Source organism: Odocoileus virginianus, chromosome 4 (assembly GCF_023699985.2).
Source record: "Odocoileus virginianus isolate 20LAN1187 ecotype Illinois chromosome 4, Ovbor_1.2, whole genome shotgun sequence".
Classification (NCBI taxonomy): Eukaryota; Metazoa; Chordata; class Mammalia; order Artiodactyla; family Cervidae; genus Odocoileus; species Odocoileus virginianus.
In genome coordinates, this window is record NC_069677.1 from 93449142 (window position 1) to 93464512 (window position 15371).

The 15371-nt window shown below is 48.8% G+C and overlaps 1 protein-coding gene across 2 annotated transcripts in view; it reads right to left on the minus strand.

The window, feature by feature from the left end:
* The window catches only part of EFHB (EF-hand domain family member B), a 64040-nt gene that overhangs the window by 32376 nt on the left and 16293 nt on the right, over positions 1–15371 (minus strand). For both annotated transcript variants that reach the window (XM_070467060.1, XM_070467061.1), the window contains exons 2-6: positions 14965–15027; positions 13065–13208; positions 9878–10058; positions 7552–7662; positions 1456–1585 (exon numbers count right to left, since the gene is read on the minus strand). In XM_070467060.1, the coding sequence (XP_070323161.1) occupies positions 1456–1585; positions 7552–7662; positions 9878–10058; positions 13065–13208; positions 14965–15027 (629 nt within the window). The remainder of the gene's footprint in view (positions 1–1455; positions 1586–7551; positions 7663–9877; positions 10059–13064; positions 13209–14964; positions 15028–15371) is intronic.

Consider the following 15371-nt stretch of genomic DNA (forward strand, 5'->3'; position numbering starts at 1 on the left):
CTGGAGGCCGCTGCATATCTGGCCTTCCTTGCTCGACACCACATCATTCCCGCCTCTGCCATCTTCACCTGATGGCCTTCTCCACATGTCTTCTCTTCTTCTGTCTTACATCTCCCTCAGCCTTTCCCTTATTAGGACACTCGCTACTGGATTTTGGCCCCACCCAGATCATCCAGGGGCTTCCCAGGTGGTGCCAGTGGCACAGAAGCCGCCTGCCAATGCAGGAGACAGGAGACATGGGTTCCGTCCCTGGGTGGGGAAGAGCCCCTGGAAGAGGGCACGGCAGCCCACTCCAATATTCTTGCCTGGAGAACCTCACGGACACAGGAGCCTGGAGGGCTGCAGTATGCAAAGAGTCAGACACGACTGAAGCGACTTAGCACACATGCACGGATCATCCACAATGATCTCTTCATCTCAAGATCTTGCACTGCGCTGCATTTACAAGGACCCTCTTCCCATATAAGATAACCGTCACAGGTTCTTGGAATTAGAACGTGGACATCTTTGAAGGCCACTATTCAACCCACTACACCAGCATTTTCAATCCTCTGATTTTTTTCAGCATAGTAGGAAATAGAGGATTTTACTTTGTTTGTTGCCTTAGATATAAGACAAGAAATGAAAAACTAAGGAAACTTATTTTAATATCTTAGGAAAGTAGTCAAGTGTAGAATGCAGGTGTAAACAGGTCACAGTTTGTAAGAGTTAAGTCAGGTGCTCAGGTGCCCAACTAACTACTAAAGAAAGTTGAATGATAGATGACACGTGAATTGCACGATGTCATCATTGTAGAGACAATCTACCCAAAAGTCCACGATCTTTAAGGAACGCACCAGGGTGGGTCCCATGGATAAAAAACAATTCATGTATGTCTTCTGATCGGCTGAAAGTATAAGTGAAGTCACTGAGTCATGTCCAGCTCTTTGTGACCCCATGGACTGTAGCCTATCAGACTCCTCCATCCATGGGATTCTCTAGGCAGGAATACTGGAGTGGGCTGCCATTTCCTTCTCCAGGAGATCTTCCCAACTCAGGGATTGAACCCGGGTCTCCCTCATTGCAGGCACACGCTTTACCATCTGAGCCACCAAGGAAGTCCTCGATCAGATGAAAAGACATGAAATAACTTCAGAATCACACACAAGGAATTCTCTGCCTGTTCAGTGGTTAGAACTCTGTGCTTCCACAGCAAGGGGCCTAGGTTCAATCCCTGGTGGGGGAATCAGGTCCTGCAAGCCACATGGTCAAAAACAAACAAACGAAAAACCAGTATCATGGTGATCTCTGGGGGAACTGGATAGTTTAGAAGACATATCACTGTGTATCTTTTTATATTATTTTTATGTTTGAACCATGTCAATGCATTCCCTCTTAAAAAAAAAACAAATTTAATTAACTTTTAAGTCTGTATGCCATTTATCTAACACTTGTTCCAAGACACAACATACTTACATTTGTAGTTCATGAAGCCAATGTAAAGTTTTTGCCATGTTTCGTCCATCATTAAAATGTGGTGTTGGGATCCCATACAAGTTAAATCTATGAAAACTTGATGGGTTATACTTCCGGTTCTTTGCTTCTCCTAAGAAAAGAAAAGGGAAGACTTCTGACTTAAGCAACACAGCTTTATGCAAGAGGCACATGATGTTCTCAGTAACAAGGAATATGCCAGTGGGAGAAAGAGTGACATTGTAACAGTGCCGGAAACTCCAGATTTGGCGACAGATGACAGAGGCACTCTCCCATGAGAGCTGGGAGACGGTGGAGCAAGAGTTCCTCTTGTAGATACTCAGGAAGTAGAAAAATGATGTAGAGAAAGACATACAAATGAAAAATTCAGGCCCCATCAATGTTAAAGAGATTCTGAAGATCAGGGGAAGTGCTGCGGGGCTTTGGGCCTCCAGTGGTGCTTTGCGCTCTGCTAAGATCTGAGAGGTTGGTCTTTTACTTTTACTGTTTCCCTCCCCATCCCCCCACCCCCCCAGCTCCTGCAGAGGGAGCCCCAAGTCTTAGCCTGGACCACCGTGGAAGACCTGAGAGGCTGGTATTTTAGAGTCGCTCTCAGTGAGATTTGTATAACAACCCTCACATTTCATTATAATCGCTTACCGCAGACATTCTAAGGGTGATTGAGGGCTGAGAACCCAGCAGGGAGGTCTTCAAGACCTAATGCTGTATTTTTTTCAAGTATGATCTGGTATTAGTTCTCTATTTATAGGTAAGAAAGTAAGACTGAAACTAGAGGTGAGCTAAAAGGTTACTGGACAGAGGAGCTTGGCAGGCTACAGTCCACGGAGTTGCAAAGAGTCAGACATGACTGAGCATGCATGCACACAAGAGGTTATGAAATGATAAGGAAAAAGCTGTTCAGTCTCACTCGTAACACAAATGAGGTAAGCAAAAGCAATAGCATGCAGTCACAATTCGTCTCTCAGCTGAGCAAAACCTAAAGACAGGCAAAGCTCGTCAGTGCGGAGGATGCCGGGGATGGCAGTCTCACACACAGCGGGCACAAGGGCAGGCTGGGCGCGGTTCAGGGGGGCAGCCCGGCTCAAGAGTGAGAGCTACAGAGATCGAGGGCTGGGTCCTAAAGAAGCAAACTGTGTTCATAAAGACAGATAACCAGTGCACTTCTCTAACGCTGAAAATACAAGATTGGCAAGTGACCTGAAGAGACAAGCATGAACACATTAACTCCCCTCTAAACGGCAAAGAAAAACATAAATCAAAGTATCATCTGTGACTGCGGATTTTAGATTTTCTTTGTATTTTATGTATTTCTATGTAGCCTGTATTTTTTTTTTTAATTTTTTTGGCCACTCTTCGAGGTATGTGGGATCTTAGCCCCCTGAGATGGGCTCAAACCCACACCCCTTGCAGTGGAATCTTAACCACTGGACTGAAAAGGAAGTCCGTATGCAGCCTGCATTTTATAAAAGAAAATATAACTTTAGTAGTAATCTAAATTAAGTATATTTAAAGAGGTTGTTATTGAATGGTGTCCTTGACACATTATTTTAAATAAAAAATTTTAAATGCATATGGCAGCTTCCCCAAAAGAATGGAGATTATTATCACATTTAACTGAAGACAACAGCTCAGTGGATGGGCTTAGAAACATGTTCAGTATATCAAGTGTGGTGACCTCTGGCTAATGGGATTTCAGGGTTACATTTAGTTTTTCTCCATTTTTCCATGATATTTACATTCTCGACAATTATTTTTTTTTACAGTCTCGACAATTATTATATATTTTATTAAAAAAATAAAATGCTATGGGATGGGGAAGGAGGTGGGAGGGGGGTTCAGAATGGGGAACACATGTAAATCCATGGCTGATTCATGTCAATGTATGGCAAAAACCACTACAATACTGTAAAGTAATTAGCCTCCAACTAATAAAAATAAATGAAAAAAATAAAAATAAAGCAGATTGTAAAAAAAAATTTAATTTAAAAAAATAAAAAATAAAATGCTTTCATTAATGGGAAAAAGTAAAAACAGATATTTAAAGGATTGTATTCTATTTCTTTTCAAGAGGCTAGTGAAACTTTTACAAAAATCAAAAAATAAAAATAATTTCAGCCATCTTATAGTCCATGAGAGCTTTGCTAAATATAAGAAAAAAAAGTTGGAGAGCATGGGACTAGCAGATGAAAATAATATATATATTATGGATAAACAAAAAGGCCCTACTGTACAGCACTGGGAAGAATACTCAATATCCTATAATAAGACATAATGGAAAAGAACACGCATGTGTATAACTGAGTCACTTGCTGTACGCCAGAAACTAAACATAAGCAAACTTATAGACATTATAAGTAAATAATTAAATATTTTTAAAACTAGACTCATTTTCCTCCAACTGCTAAAGGTATTTTAGATGTCTCCGAAAAGGTTGTCTCTATATATATTCATTGATACGGTTCTTTTTAAAACAGTTAAACGGCATTGGATTAGACTGTGCTATCCATGCTAAACTTTTTCCAAAAAGGAATAAAATATTTTCACAAGAAATGGAGAGAGGGAAGACAAAAAGACAGAAAGACACAAGGCCTAGCGGGCGGAAAAGGAGCGAGGGCGGGGGAGCAGGGGCGCAGCAGGCGGGAGAGAAGCCTTCGGAGGCCGGGAGGCGGGGCGGGCGGAGCCCACCCAGGATCCGGGTCCGGGGCGCCTGACGGCGGAGCCCACCCAGGGCCCGGGTCCGGGGCGCCTGACGGCGGAGCCCACCCAGGGCCCGGGTCCGGGGCGCGTGACGGGGGAGCCCACCCAGGATCCGGGTCCGGGGCGCGTGACGGGGGAGCCCACCCAGGATCCGGGTCCGGGGCGCGTGACGGGGGAGCCCCCCCAGGGCCGGGATCCGGGGCGCCTGACGGGGGAGCCCCCCCAGGGCCGGGATCCGGGGCGCCTGACGGGGGAGCCCACCCAGGGCCCGGGTCCAGGGCCCCTGACGGGGGAGCCCACCCAGGATCCGGGTCCGGGGCGCGTGACGGCGGAGCCCACCCAGGATCCGGGTCCGGGGCGCGTGACGGCGGAGCCCACCCAGGGCCCGGGTCCGGAGCGCGTGAAGATAGAGCCCACCAGGGGCCCGGATCCGGGGCGGCTGATGGCGGAGCCCACCCAGGGCCGGGATCCGGGGCGCGTGACGGCGGAGCCCCCCCAGGGCTCGGGTCCGGGGCGCGTGACGGGGGAGCCCACCCAGGGCCCGGGTCCGGGGCGCGTGACGGCGGAGCCCACCCAGGGCCCGGGTCCGGGGCGCCTGACGGGGGAGCCCACCCAGGGCCCGGGTCCGGAGCGCGTGAAGATAGAGCCCACCAGGGGCCCGGGTCCGGGGCGCCTGACGGGGGAGCCCACCCAGGGCCCGGGTCCGGAGCGCGTGAAGATAGAGCCCACCAGGGGCCCGGGTCCGGGGCGCCTGACGGGGGAGCCCACCCAGGGCCCGGGTCTGGAGCGTGTGAAGATAGAGCCCACCAGGGGCCCGGATCCGGGGCGGCTGATGGCGGAGCCCACCCAGGGCCGGGATCCGGGGCGCGTGACGGCGGAGCCCCCCCAGGGCTCGGGTCCGGGGCGCGTGACGGGGGAGCCCACCCAGGATCCGGGTCCGGGGCGCGTGACGGGGGAGCCCCCCCAGGGCCGGGATCCGGGGCGCCTGACGGGGGAGCCCCCCCAGGGCCGGGATCCGGGGCGCCTGACGGGGGAGCCCACCCAGGGCCCGGGTCCAGGGCCCCTGACGGGGGAGCCCACCCAGGATCCGGGTCCGGGGCGCGTGACGGCGGAGCCCACCCAGGATCCGGGTCCCGGGCGCCTGACGGGGGAGCCCACCCAGGATCCGGGTCCGGGGCGTGTGACGGCGGAGCCCACCCAGGGCCGGGATCCGGGGTGCGTGACGGGGGAGCCCACCCAGGATCCGGGTCCGGGGCGCGTGACGGGGGAGCCCCCCCAGGGCCGGGATCCGGGGCGCCTGACGGGGGAGCCCACCCAGGGCCCGGGTCCAGGGCCCCCGATGGGGGAGCCCACCCAGGATCCGGGTCCGGGGCGCGTGACAGGGGAGCCCACCCAGGATCCGGGTCCGGGGCGCGTGACAGCGGAGCCCACCCAGGGCCGGAATCCGGGGCGCCTGACGGGGGAGCCCACCCGGGGCCGGGAGGCGGGGCGGCCGGGAGGGTGGAGCCCACCCAGGGCCGGGATCCGGGGCGCCTGACGGGGGAGCCCACCCAGGGCCGGAATCTGGGGCGCCTGACGGGGGAGCCCACCCAGGGCCCAGGTCCGGGGCGCGTGACGGCGGAGCCCACCCAGGGCCGGAATCCGGGGCGCCTGACGGGGGAGCCCACCCAGGGCCCGGGTCCGGAGCGCGTGAAGATAGAGCCCACCAGGGGCCCGGCTCCGGGGCGCGTGACGGGGGAGCCCACCCAGGGCCCGGGTCCGGAGCGTGTGAAGATAGAGCCCACCAGGGGCCCGGGTCCGGGGCGCGTGACGGGGGAGCCCCCCCAGGGTCGGGATCCGGGGCGCGTGACGGGGGAGCCCACCCAGGGCCCGGGGTCCATGTAACGACCCGCAGAGACCAAGAGAAGCCGCGCGTGGAGTGGAGCGCCTGGGAGACAGCCCCGGCTGTCGGCGGGGTTCAGGAGGAAGGGGACCGGAGGGCCGGGACCGGAGGGGCGGTGAGGAGAAAAGTAAGACGGAGCTGGGGGAGGCTGACCAGCTAGTGAATCGGGCGCAACCCAGCCGCTCTCTCAGGAGACTGTGCCCAGTCGCTCAGTCGTGTTCCCCTCTTTGCAGACCCTTGGACTGGAGCCCACCACGCTCCTCTGTCCATGGGATTTCCCAGGCAGGAATACTGGACTGGGTAGCCATGCCCTTATCCATTCTCAGGACGTGTATTAGAGTCTAATTCTCAATCCTCTGTTAAAATTCTACTTAGCTCACACAGGCCAACAATTAAGTTGTACTTCACAGCACTTAAACATCCAATGCCTTTTGGTTATGCTATAGAATAATTCTCCTAATGCAAGCTAAGTCGCTTCAGTCGTGTCTGCCTCTTTGTGACCATGTGGACTGGGGCCCACCAGGCTCCTCCATCCATGGGATTCTCCAGGCAAGAATACTGGAGTGGGTTGCCATTTCCTCCTCCAGGGGATCTTCCCGACCCAGGGATCAAACCCACGTCTCTTATGTCTCCAGCACTGGCAGGCAGGTTCTTTACCAGTATTGCCACCTGGGAAGCCCCAGTTCTAATAATAAGCTACTTTTAGTCACATTACTTAATACTAACACTACTATTACTACTAATAATAATAGTTACTGGGCCCTAACTATGTTCCAGACACCATGCTTGGCATTTTGCAGGCACTCACTTCATCCACACAATATTATTATCCCTACCTATTTAAGAAATTTAAAATAGATGATGATAAGTAAAATATTCAAGGTCTAAAAGATAATAGATGGTAAGCAATACCTTAAACTTGATGATTCGAAAATTACTGCACTTGACGAGTAACTAATATTCCTTATATGAAGTGAAGCACTTAGAATAATCTTGATATTAAAAATGGTATTTTTTAAGCCTAAATCCACTCACACAAGATTAGACTACCTAGCATTTAATCTTAACTTCTTCTTTTTGTTGTTTTAATGATATATACTTTCATACATTTTATAAGGGTATATGTTCCCAGATATCAGGGTTTGTAACCTTGTAAGCTGGGCTTCCCAGATGTCAATATAGGTCAAGTACTCACCTGCCAATGCAGGAGACATAATGAGATGCGGGTTTGATCCCTGGGTCGGAAGATTCCCTAGAGGGGGGCAAGGCATCTCACTCCGGTCTTCTTGCCTGGAGAATCTCCATGGACAGAGGAGCTTGGCAGGCCCCAGTCCATAGGGTCACAGAGTCGGACAGGACTGAAGTGACTTAGCATGCATTACTAGAATTAGTCTATAGCATAACCAGGCATTTCATCTTTAAGTTCATCATCTCCCTATCCCTCTTCACAAGTCTGAATGTCATATTCGCAGGCCTGTTTTACACTGGAGGAGACTTACCCGCAAAATAATCATTGTGAGATACAATATACAGATCGTGGCCTGCCTGTGCTGCTTCAAATACCTCTTTATAGGGTTTTGGTGGATTCACCATATCTCGAGCGGACATTTCTGAAGAAAGAATGAATGAAATCAGTTTTAAGATACTTTTCCTCTCTTTGTAACATTTAAATTGACTAGAGCAAATGACCAACTAGGTATGCTGACTGCATAAGCTCCAGGGGCACAAAGCCAGCACACATGGAGACTGACCACCAGAGACAGGAATAGCCCAGGTGTGATGGTCTCAGGGACCCCCACTTGAATAGGCTCCCTCCCTAGAGTTCTGAAGAATGGTAACCACTTTGGTCATCCTGAGCCACATGCCAAGCCCAATTAAATGCCCAATTTTAAGGATCTCAGGATAATTTTTATTTCAGTTTGCTCCAGACTTCCAAGATGATCTAGGCAAATTTGAATCACAAATCAGCGTCATAAGCCCTGGTGCCCTGTGGGGATGCCTTGATATAAATTTTGGCAGTTATAGACTACAGTGCACATCCTGAATCTGTAGATTCGAATATCCATCTTCGAACAGGCCCAAGGTGCCAGGGAAATCATTGGCATCAGGAAGAAACTCTTCCTTCTGGCCCCAAACCTAGAGCTAGGTCTTTGTTGAATAGCTGCTTTCCCAGGACTGGTAGTTCCTGGCCATATATACAGCGAATTATTTTGTCTTTATTATTTTCTATAATGATTTTTAAATATAATTCCATTTGCAGTTTTCTCTTTGTACCTAAGAACATACATTGAGGTGTTTTCTTTCTTTTGGACTGTCTGCCAAGAATTAGGGTCTGTAAACAAACCGTTAAGAATCTGTAAGGTGGTCCTGTGCAGAATAATCCTGTAAAGCAGTGCTTCTCTTTTGATGTAGGAACCATTACACCTATTAATACACATACACGTGTTCTGGAGCATTCCTTCTATTACATATATAAATGAGTACTTTTCATATTAAATGAGCTAATCCTAGATAGCAGTTATGATATAACTACGGTAATTCTGTAATGTTCTATCTGCTTAAATACAATTCTTTAATCCTATTTAAAAGGAAAAAAAGATATTTTACCTCTTCTAAAATACAATTTTAATATTTCAAATATTAACAAATTTTAACTTTATATGTGATACAATGAAGTACAAGTGAAGATTTTGCCTTCTAAGACAAAGGCATAATTTATCTCCAGAACAGATACTACAATGTGAACGAAAAAACACCCTAATGGACCTTTTGGTAAGAAAGATAAGGTTCCCGGAGCAAAGCCTCAGCGGTGCAGAAAGACACAGAGAAGCACATTTCTCAGCAGGATGATAAAGAGACAGAATGTGAGGTCCCCTGTAATGATAGCACTGGAGGGGGAGGGTAAGGGACCTAAAAACGCAGGATGTGAGAAGGTATTTAAAGGAAAGTACCCAAGGGGGCAGGAGGCAGGGAGGCAGAGGGGAAAAAATGGCCTGTAGCTAATGGTAAGTCACTTGTTGAAATACATGCGCCACCCCCTCTCCAGATGAGAGAGGAGTCTGCCCTGACACTGCCTGTTCGCTTAATAAGCAGGTACACATCGTGGACCGGTATGAATGAGTGCTGTATGCAGCATTTGCCAAACTTATCTGTTCCGTGGTCTATTGTATGAAACCGAGTTTCATAAAGAGTTGAGAGTTACACACTGACCCAGGGAACAGACAAGGGCGAGGGGTCTGGGGGAGGGAAGCACTGGGAGTTTCAGATTAGCAGAGGGAAGCTGTTACATACAGGATAGGTAAGGGACAAAGTCCTTGGTATGGCACAGGCAACTATATCCAATCTCCTGGGATAAACCACAGTGGTAAAGAATACAAAAAATGTATATATAAAGAATGCATATATACAGCAGGAATCAACAGAACATTTGTACATCAACTGCTCTTCAATTTAAAAAGAAATTTTTTAAAAAGAGTTGAGAGTTACAAGCACATCAGAGACATTGGTGGAAATAAAACCCATCAGTAGATGCCCAGGAGGAAGGGATGGCAGCCCTCAGAGCTGGTCTCAGCGTTCCTGAGTCCCTTTCCTGTAACTGCAGCGTCTCTGCTCTGCGCCCTGAACCTCTTCTCCAAACCCTGAACCCACGGCCTTGACACACATCAGCTCTAAGGCCTCTGGGCCTGAGAGTAACTTTCTTGCTATGATCCTGTCTTTCATTCCTGACATCATCTGCACCAGCACTAAATAAATCCCAACAGGATACTGAATCCCATTTTCTAAGAAAACATTTTATCACTCCCTCCCACCCCTTATTTTCACTACCTCTGACGATTGCCGTCCCAAATGTTGTATTGAGTGAGTCCAGGCCTTTAGGCAATCCTGGCGTCTGATCATGAGATTTTCCTAATGGTGCCCGTCGATTGCTAGAATATACTGATTCTTTTTTATCTTTCATTTTCTGTTGAAATGTTGTTATAGGCTGTGGGTTGATCAATACCTTTGCCTAAAGAAGTCATACAAAGCAAAGATGTAACAACAAAAAAAGAAAGAAAGAAATCTGAACGTTGAAACTCAACAGCCAGGGAGAAGAGAATATGATAGTGGGAAAACATTTCATGATCGTTGCCTTGATTCACCTTCAAACCCACCATCGGATTGGGACTGTGGAGCTTAGACGTGTTGAAACAGGACTTTTCACTGAGGCTAAAGTGTTTACGAGGGCAGCTCCCTGGTTCCGCAGCTCGAATATTCCAGAGGAGCGGGAATGAGGAGCACAAGAGCCACGACAGCCCCACAGGTTCCCTGCAGGTGCGAGAGCCGGCATCTGCCCCGGGGCTGTCCGCTCAGTCAGAGGCAGGAGACACGGAGGCCCCGCGCACCCAGAGCGCACACAGCGCACCAGCACGCACACAGCGCACACAGCGCACCAGCACGCACACAGTGCACACAGTGCACATCACAAACAGCACACAGAGCGCACACAGCGCACACAGTGCACATCACAAACAGCACACAGCGCACCAGCGCACACAGCACACACAGCACACACAGCACACACACACACACAGCACACAGCACACACAGCACACACACAGCACACACACACACAGCACACACAGCACACACACACACACACACACAGCACACACAGCGCACACAGCACACACAGTGCACACACACACACAGCACACACACACACACAGCACACACAGCGCACACAGAGCACACACAGCGCACCAGCACGCACATAGCGCACACAGTGCACATCACAAACAGCACACAAAGCACACACAGCGCACACAGCACACACAGCACACACAGCACACACAGCACACACACAGCACACACACACACACACACACACACACAGCACACACACACACACACACACACACACACACACACACACACACACACACACACACAGCACACACACACACACACAGCACACACAGTGCACACACAGCACACACAGCACACACAGCACAAACATAGCACACACACAGCACACACACAGCACACACAGCACACACAGTGCACACACAGCACACACAGCACACACAGCACACACAGCGCACACAGCGCACCAGCACGCACACAGTGCACACAGTGCACATCACAAACAGCACACAAAGCGCACACAGCGCACACAGCACACACAGCACACACAGCACACACACACACAGCACACACAGCACACACACAGCACACACACAGCACACACACAGCACACACACAGCACACACAGCACACACACACACACACAGCACACACAGCACACACACAGCACACACAGCACACACAGCACACACAGCACACACAGCACACACACACACACACACACACACAGCACACACAGCACACACACAGCACACACACAGCACACACAGCACACACACACACAGCACACACAGCACACACAGCACACACAGCACACACAGCACACACAGCACACACAGCACACACAGCACACAGCACACACAGCACACACAGCACACAGAGCACACAGAGCACACACAGAGCACACACAGCACACACAGAGCACACAGCACACACAGAGCACACACAGCACACACAGCACACAGCAGCACACACAGCACACACAGCACACACAGAGCACACAGCACACACAGAGCACACAGAGCACACACAGCACACACAGCACACAGCACACACAGCACACACAGCACACACAGCACACACAGAGCACACACAGCACACACACCACACAGCACACACAGTGCACACAGCACACAGCACACACACACAGCACACACAGTGCACACAGCGCACACAGCGCACACAGTGCACACAGCGCACCAGTGCACACACACACAGCACACACAGTGCACACAGCACACACAGCACACACACACACACAGCGCACACAGCGCACACAGCGCACACAGTGCACACACAGCACACACAGAGCACACAGCACACACAGAGCACACACAGCACACACAGCACACAGCACACAGAGCACACACAGCACACACAGCACACACAGAGCACACACAGCGCACACACCACACAGCACACACAGTGCACACAGCACACAGCACACACACACAGCACACACAGTGCACACAGCGCACACAGCGCACACAGTGCACACAGCGCACCAGTGCACACACACACAGCACACACAGTGCACACAGCACACACAGCACACACACACACACACACAGCACACAGCACACACACACACACAGCACACACAGCACACACACACACACACACACACACACACACACACACACACACACACACAGCACACACACACACACACACACACACACACACAGCACACACAGCACACACAGCACACACAGCACACACACACACACAGCACACACACAGCGCACACAGCGCACACACAGCACACACAGCACACAGCACACACAGCACACACAGTGCACACACAGCACACAGAGCACACACAGCACACACAGCGCACACAGTGCACACACAGCGCACACAGTGCACACAGCGCACCAGTGCACACAGCACACTGACGTCTCAGCCTCTGTCGTCGCCGCGCTTTACCGAACCTTGACAGCACCTCTCTTTCTGAGTGAGTGAAAGTCGCTCAGTTTTGTCCGACTCTTTGCCACCCCATGGACTATACAGTCCATGGGCTTCTCCAGGCCAGAATACTGGAGTGGGTAGCCTTTCCCTTCTCCAGGGGACCTTCCTGACCCAGGGGTGGAACTAGGGTCTCCTGCATTGCAGGCGGATTCTTTACCAGCTGAGCTATCTTGGGGAAGCCCACCCCTTTTTACCGTGGGAAAATGAAATGTGGCTCGGCTTTTATCATCCAAGGGAACTATACGCAGTTTGGGGCTTAAGCCGTTGACTTTCCCGCACTCGCTCTTGCCTACGGCTGCTTGGATTTTTTCATTAAGAGCAGGAAGGAGGTTGGGACTGATGATTTCACTAACACTCCATTTGTGCATTTTCCCCTTGGAAGTGAATAACATACAGGGAAAAACAGAAAAGAAGTTACCGGTATCGAAGTTTTCGATCTTATTCCGTGTGTCAAGGAAGGTGCGATTTGGGGATCATTTGCTCTGCCGTAAAATACTCTTTCGGCTCCAGCAGGTGGATATCTGAAGTTGAAAAATTTTTTTGCCTCAGGTGGGGTCATTAGCTGCCAACAGTGAGAAGAAAATAGAATCATCAAGTACAGTTGACTGATATCAGCAAGGCTGATCTATACCAATCAATGAACTTGTTATACATGAGTGTAACAAGCACCTGGGGAACTCCAGCACCCAATAATAAAACATCCTGAAAGGTTTTAATGAAAATAAGCAACATATTTTTAAAGTTATATTTAGCTGCAGCAGCATGGATAGACCTAGAGATTATCACACTGAGTAAGCCAGACAGAAAAAGACATATCATGATATGCCTTATATCTAGAAAATATCATACTAGATTATCACACTAAGTCAGACAGAGAAAGACAGATATCATGATATGCCTTATATCTGAAATCTATAAAGATGATACAAATGAACTTATCTACAAAGCAGAAATGGAGTCACAGATGTAGAATTATGATTACCAAAGGGGAAAGGAGGTGGGGGATAAATTAGGAGTTTGGGATTAACATATACACACTACTATATATAAAATAGGTAACTAGTAAGAACCTATTGTATAGCACAGGGAACTCTACCTACATGGGAAAAGAATCTAAAAAAGAGTGGAGATATATATACATATATATATATATATATATATATATATATATATGATTCACTTTGCTGTATTTATGAAACTAACAGAACATCATAAATCATCATGAATCAACTATACTCCAATAAAAATGAGTTGTATTTAGAAAACAACCAGGAAGTATTTAGGTTAGGAAGCATACCATTAAAGACTATTTCCTATCTAAATAAATGGAAATATCCAGTAGTTTTCATAGAGCTGGAAATCGTAAGCCTTGGATTTTCACTTCCTCATTCAAACTCTACAGAAGGTCTTCAGTTCAGTTCAGTTCAGTTCAGTCACTCAGTCATGTCCGACTCTTTGCGACCCCATGAATCACAGTATGCCAGGCCTCCCTGTCCATCACAAATTCCCGGAGTTTACTCAAACTCATGCCCATCGAGTCGGTAATGCCATCCAGCCATCTCATCCTCTGTCGTCCCCTTCTCCTCCTGCCCCCAATCCCTCCAAGCATCAGGGTCTTTTCCAATGAGTCAACTCTTTGCATCAGGTGGCCAAAGTATTGGAGTTTCAGCTTCAGCATCAGTCCTTCCAATGAACACCCAGGACTGATCTCCTTTAGGATGGACTGGTTGGATCTCCTTGCAGACTCTCAAGAGTCTTCTTGAACACCATAGCTCAAAAGCATCTATTTTTCAGCGCTCAGCTTTCTTTCCAGTCCAACTCTCACATCCACACATGACCAGTGGAAAAATCATAGCCTTGACCAGACGGACCTTTGTTGGCAAAGTAATATCTCTGCTTTTTAATATGCTGTCTAGGTTGGTCGTAACTTTCCTTCCAAGGAGTAAGCGTCTTTTAATTTCATGGCTGCAATCACCATCTGCAGTGATTTTGGAGCCCCAAAAAATAAGTCTGACACTGTTTCCACTGTCTCTCCATCTATTTCCCATGAAGTGATGGGACCAGATACCATGATCTTAGTTTTCTGAATGTTGAGCTTTAAGCCAACATTTTCACTCTCCTCTTTCACTTTCATCAAGAAGCTTTTTAGGTCATCTTCACTTTCTGCCATAAGGATGGTGTCATCTGCATATCTGAGGTTATTAAAATACAGTAAAACAAAAATCCAAATGGACCACATTAAAGTTATGCAACTCACATAAGGAATGTTGAATATTGTTTACCTTAGGTTCAGACAAATGCATATTGAAAACACTCACCCTGGGAAATTTTTCAGTCAAGCAGGTTGCAACTCTGTATCCAATCGGAAGAACTTTCCCTGCCTAAGAGGAGAAAAGCAGTAATTGGTCATTGTGAGGGTACAGGGAATGTATATCCAATTTGGCCTATGCTTCTAACACTTCAACTACTTAACACAAGAAAAAATAGGAATAGCAAATAGCAAATCTAAAACCATCCTGATGTATAATACAAACATTATATGCTATGTATATTTTAAGTTTACCTTTATTTATTTATTTATTTATTTTACAGTTTAGGAACTCTGCAAGTTGCTATGGGATTTCGCTTTCAGAAATATCTTGTCATAGTTCACAGGTTAATTATCAGCTATCCTATTAATATCAGTTCAGTGGGACTGTGACTGAACTCAAGCTAAATACAAACT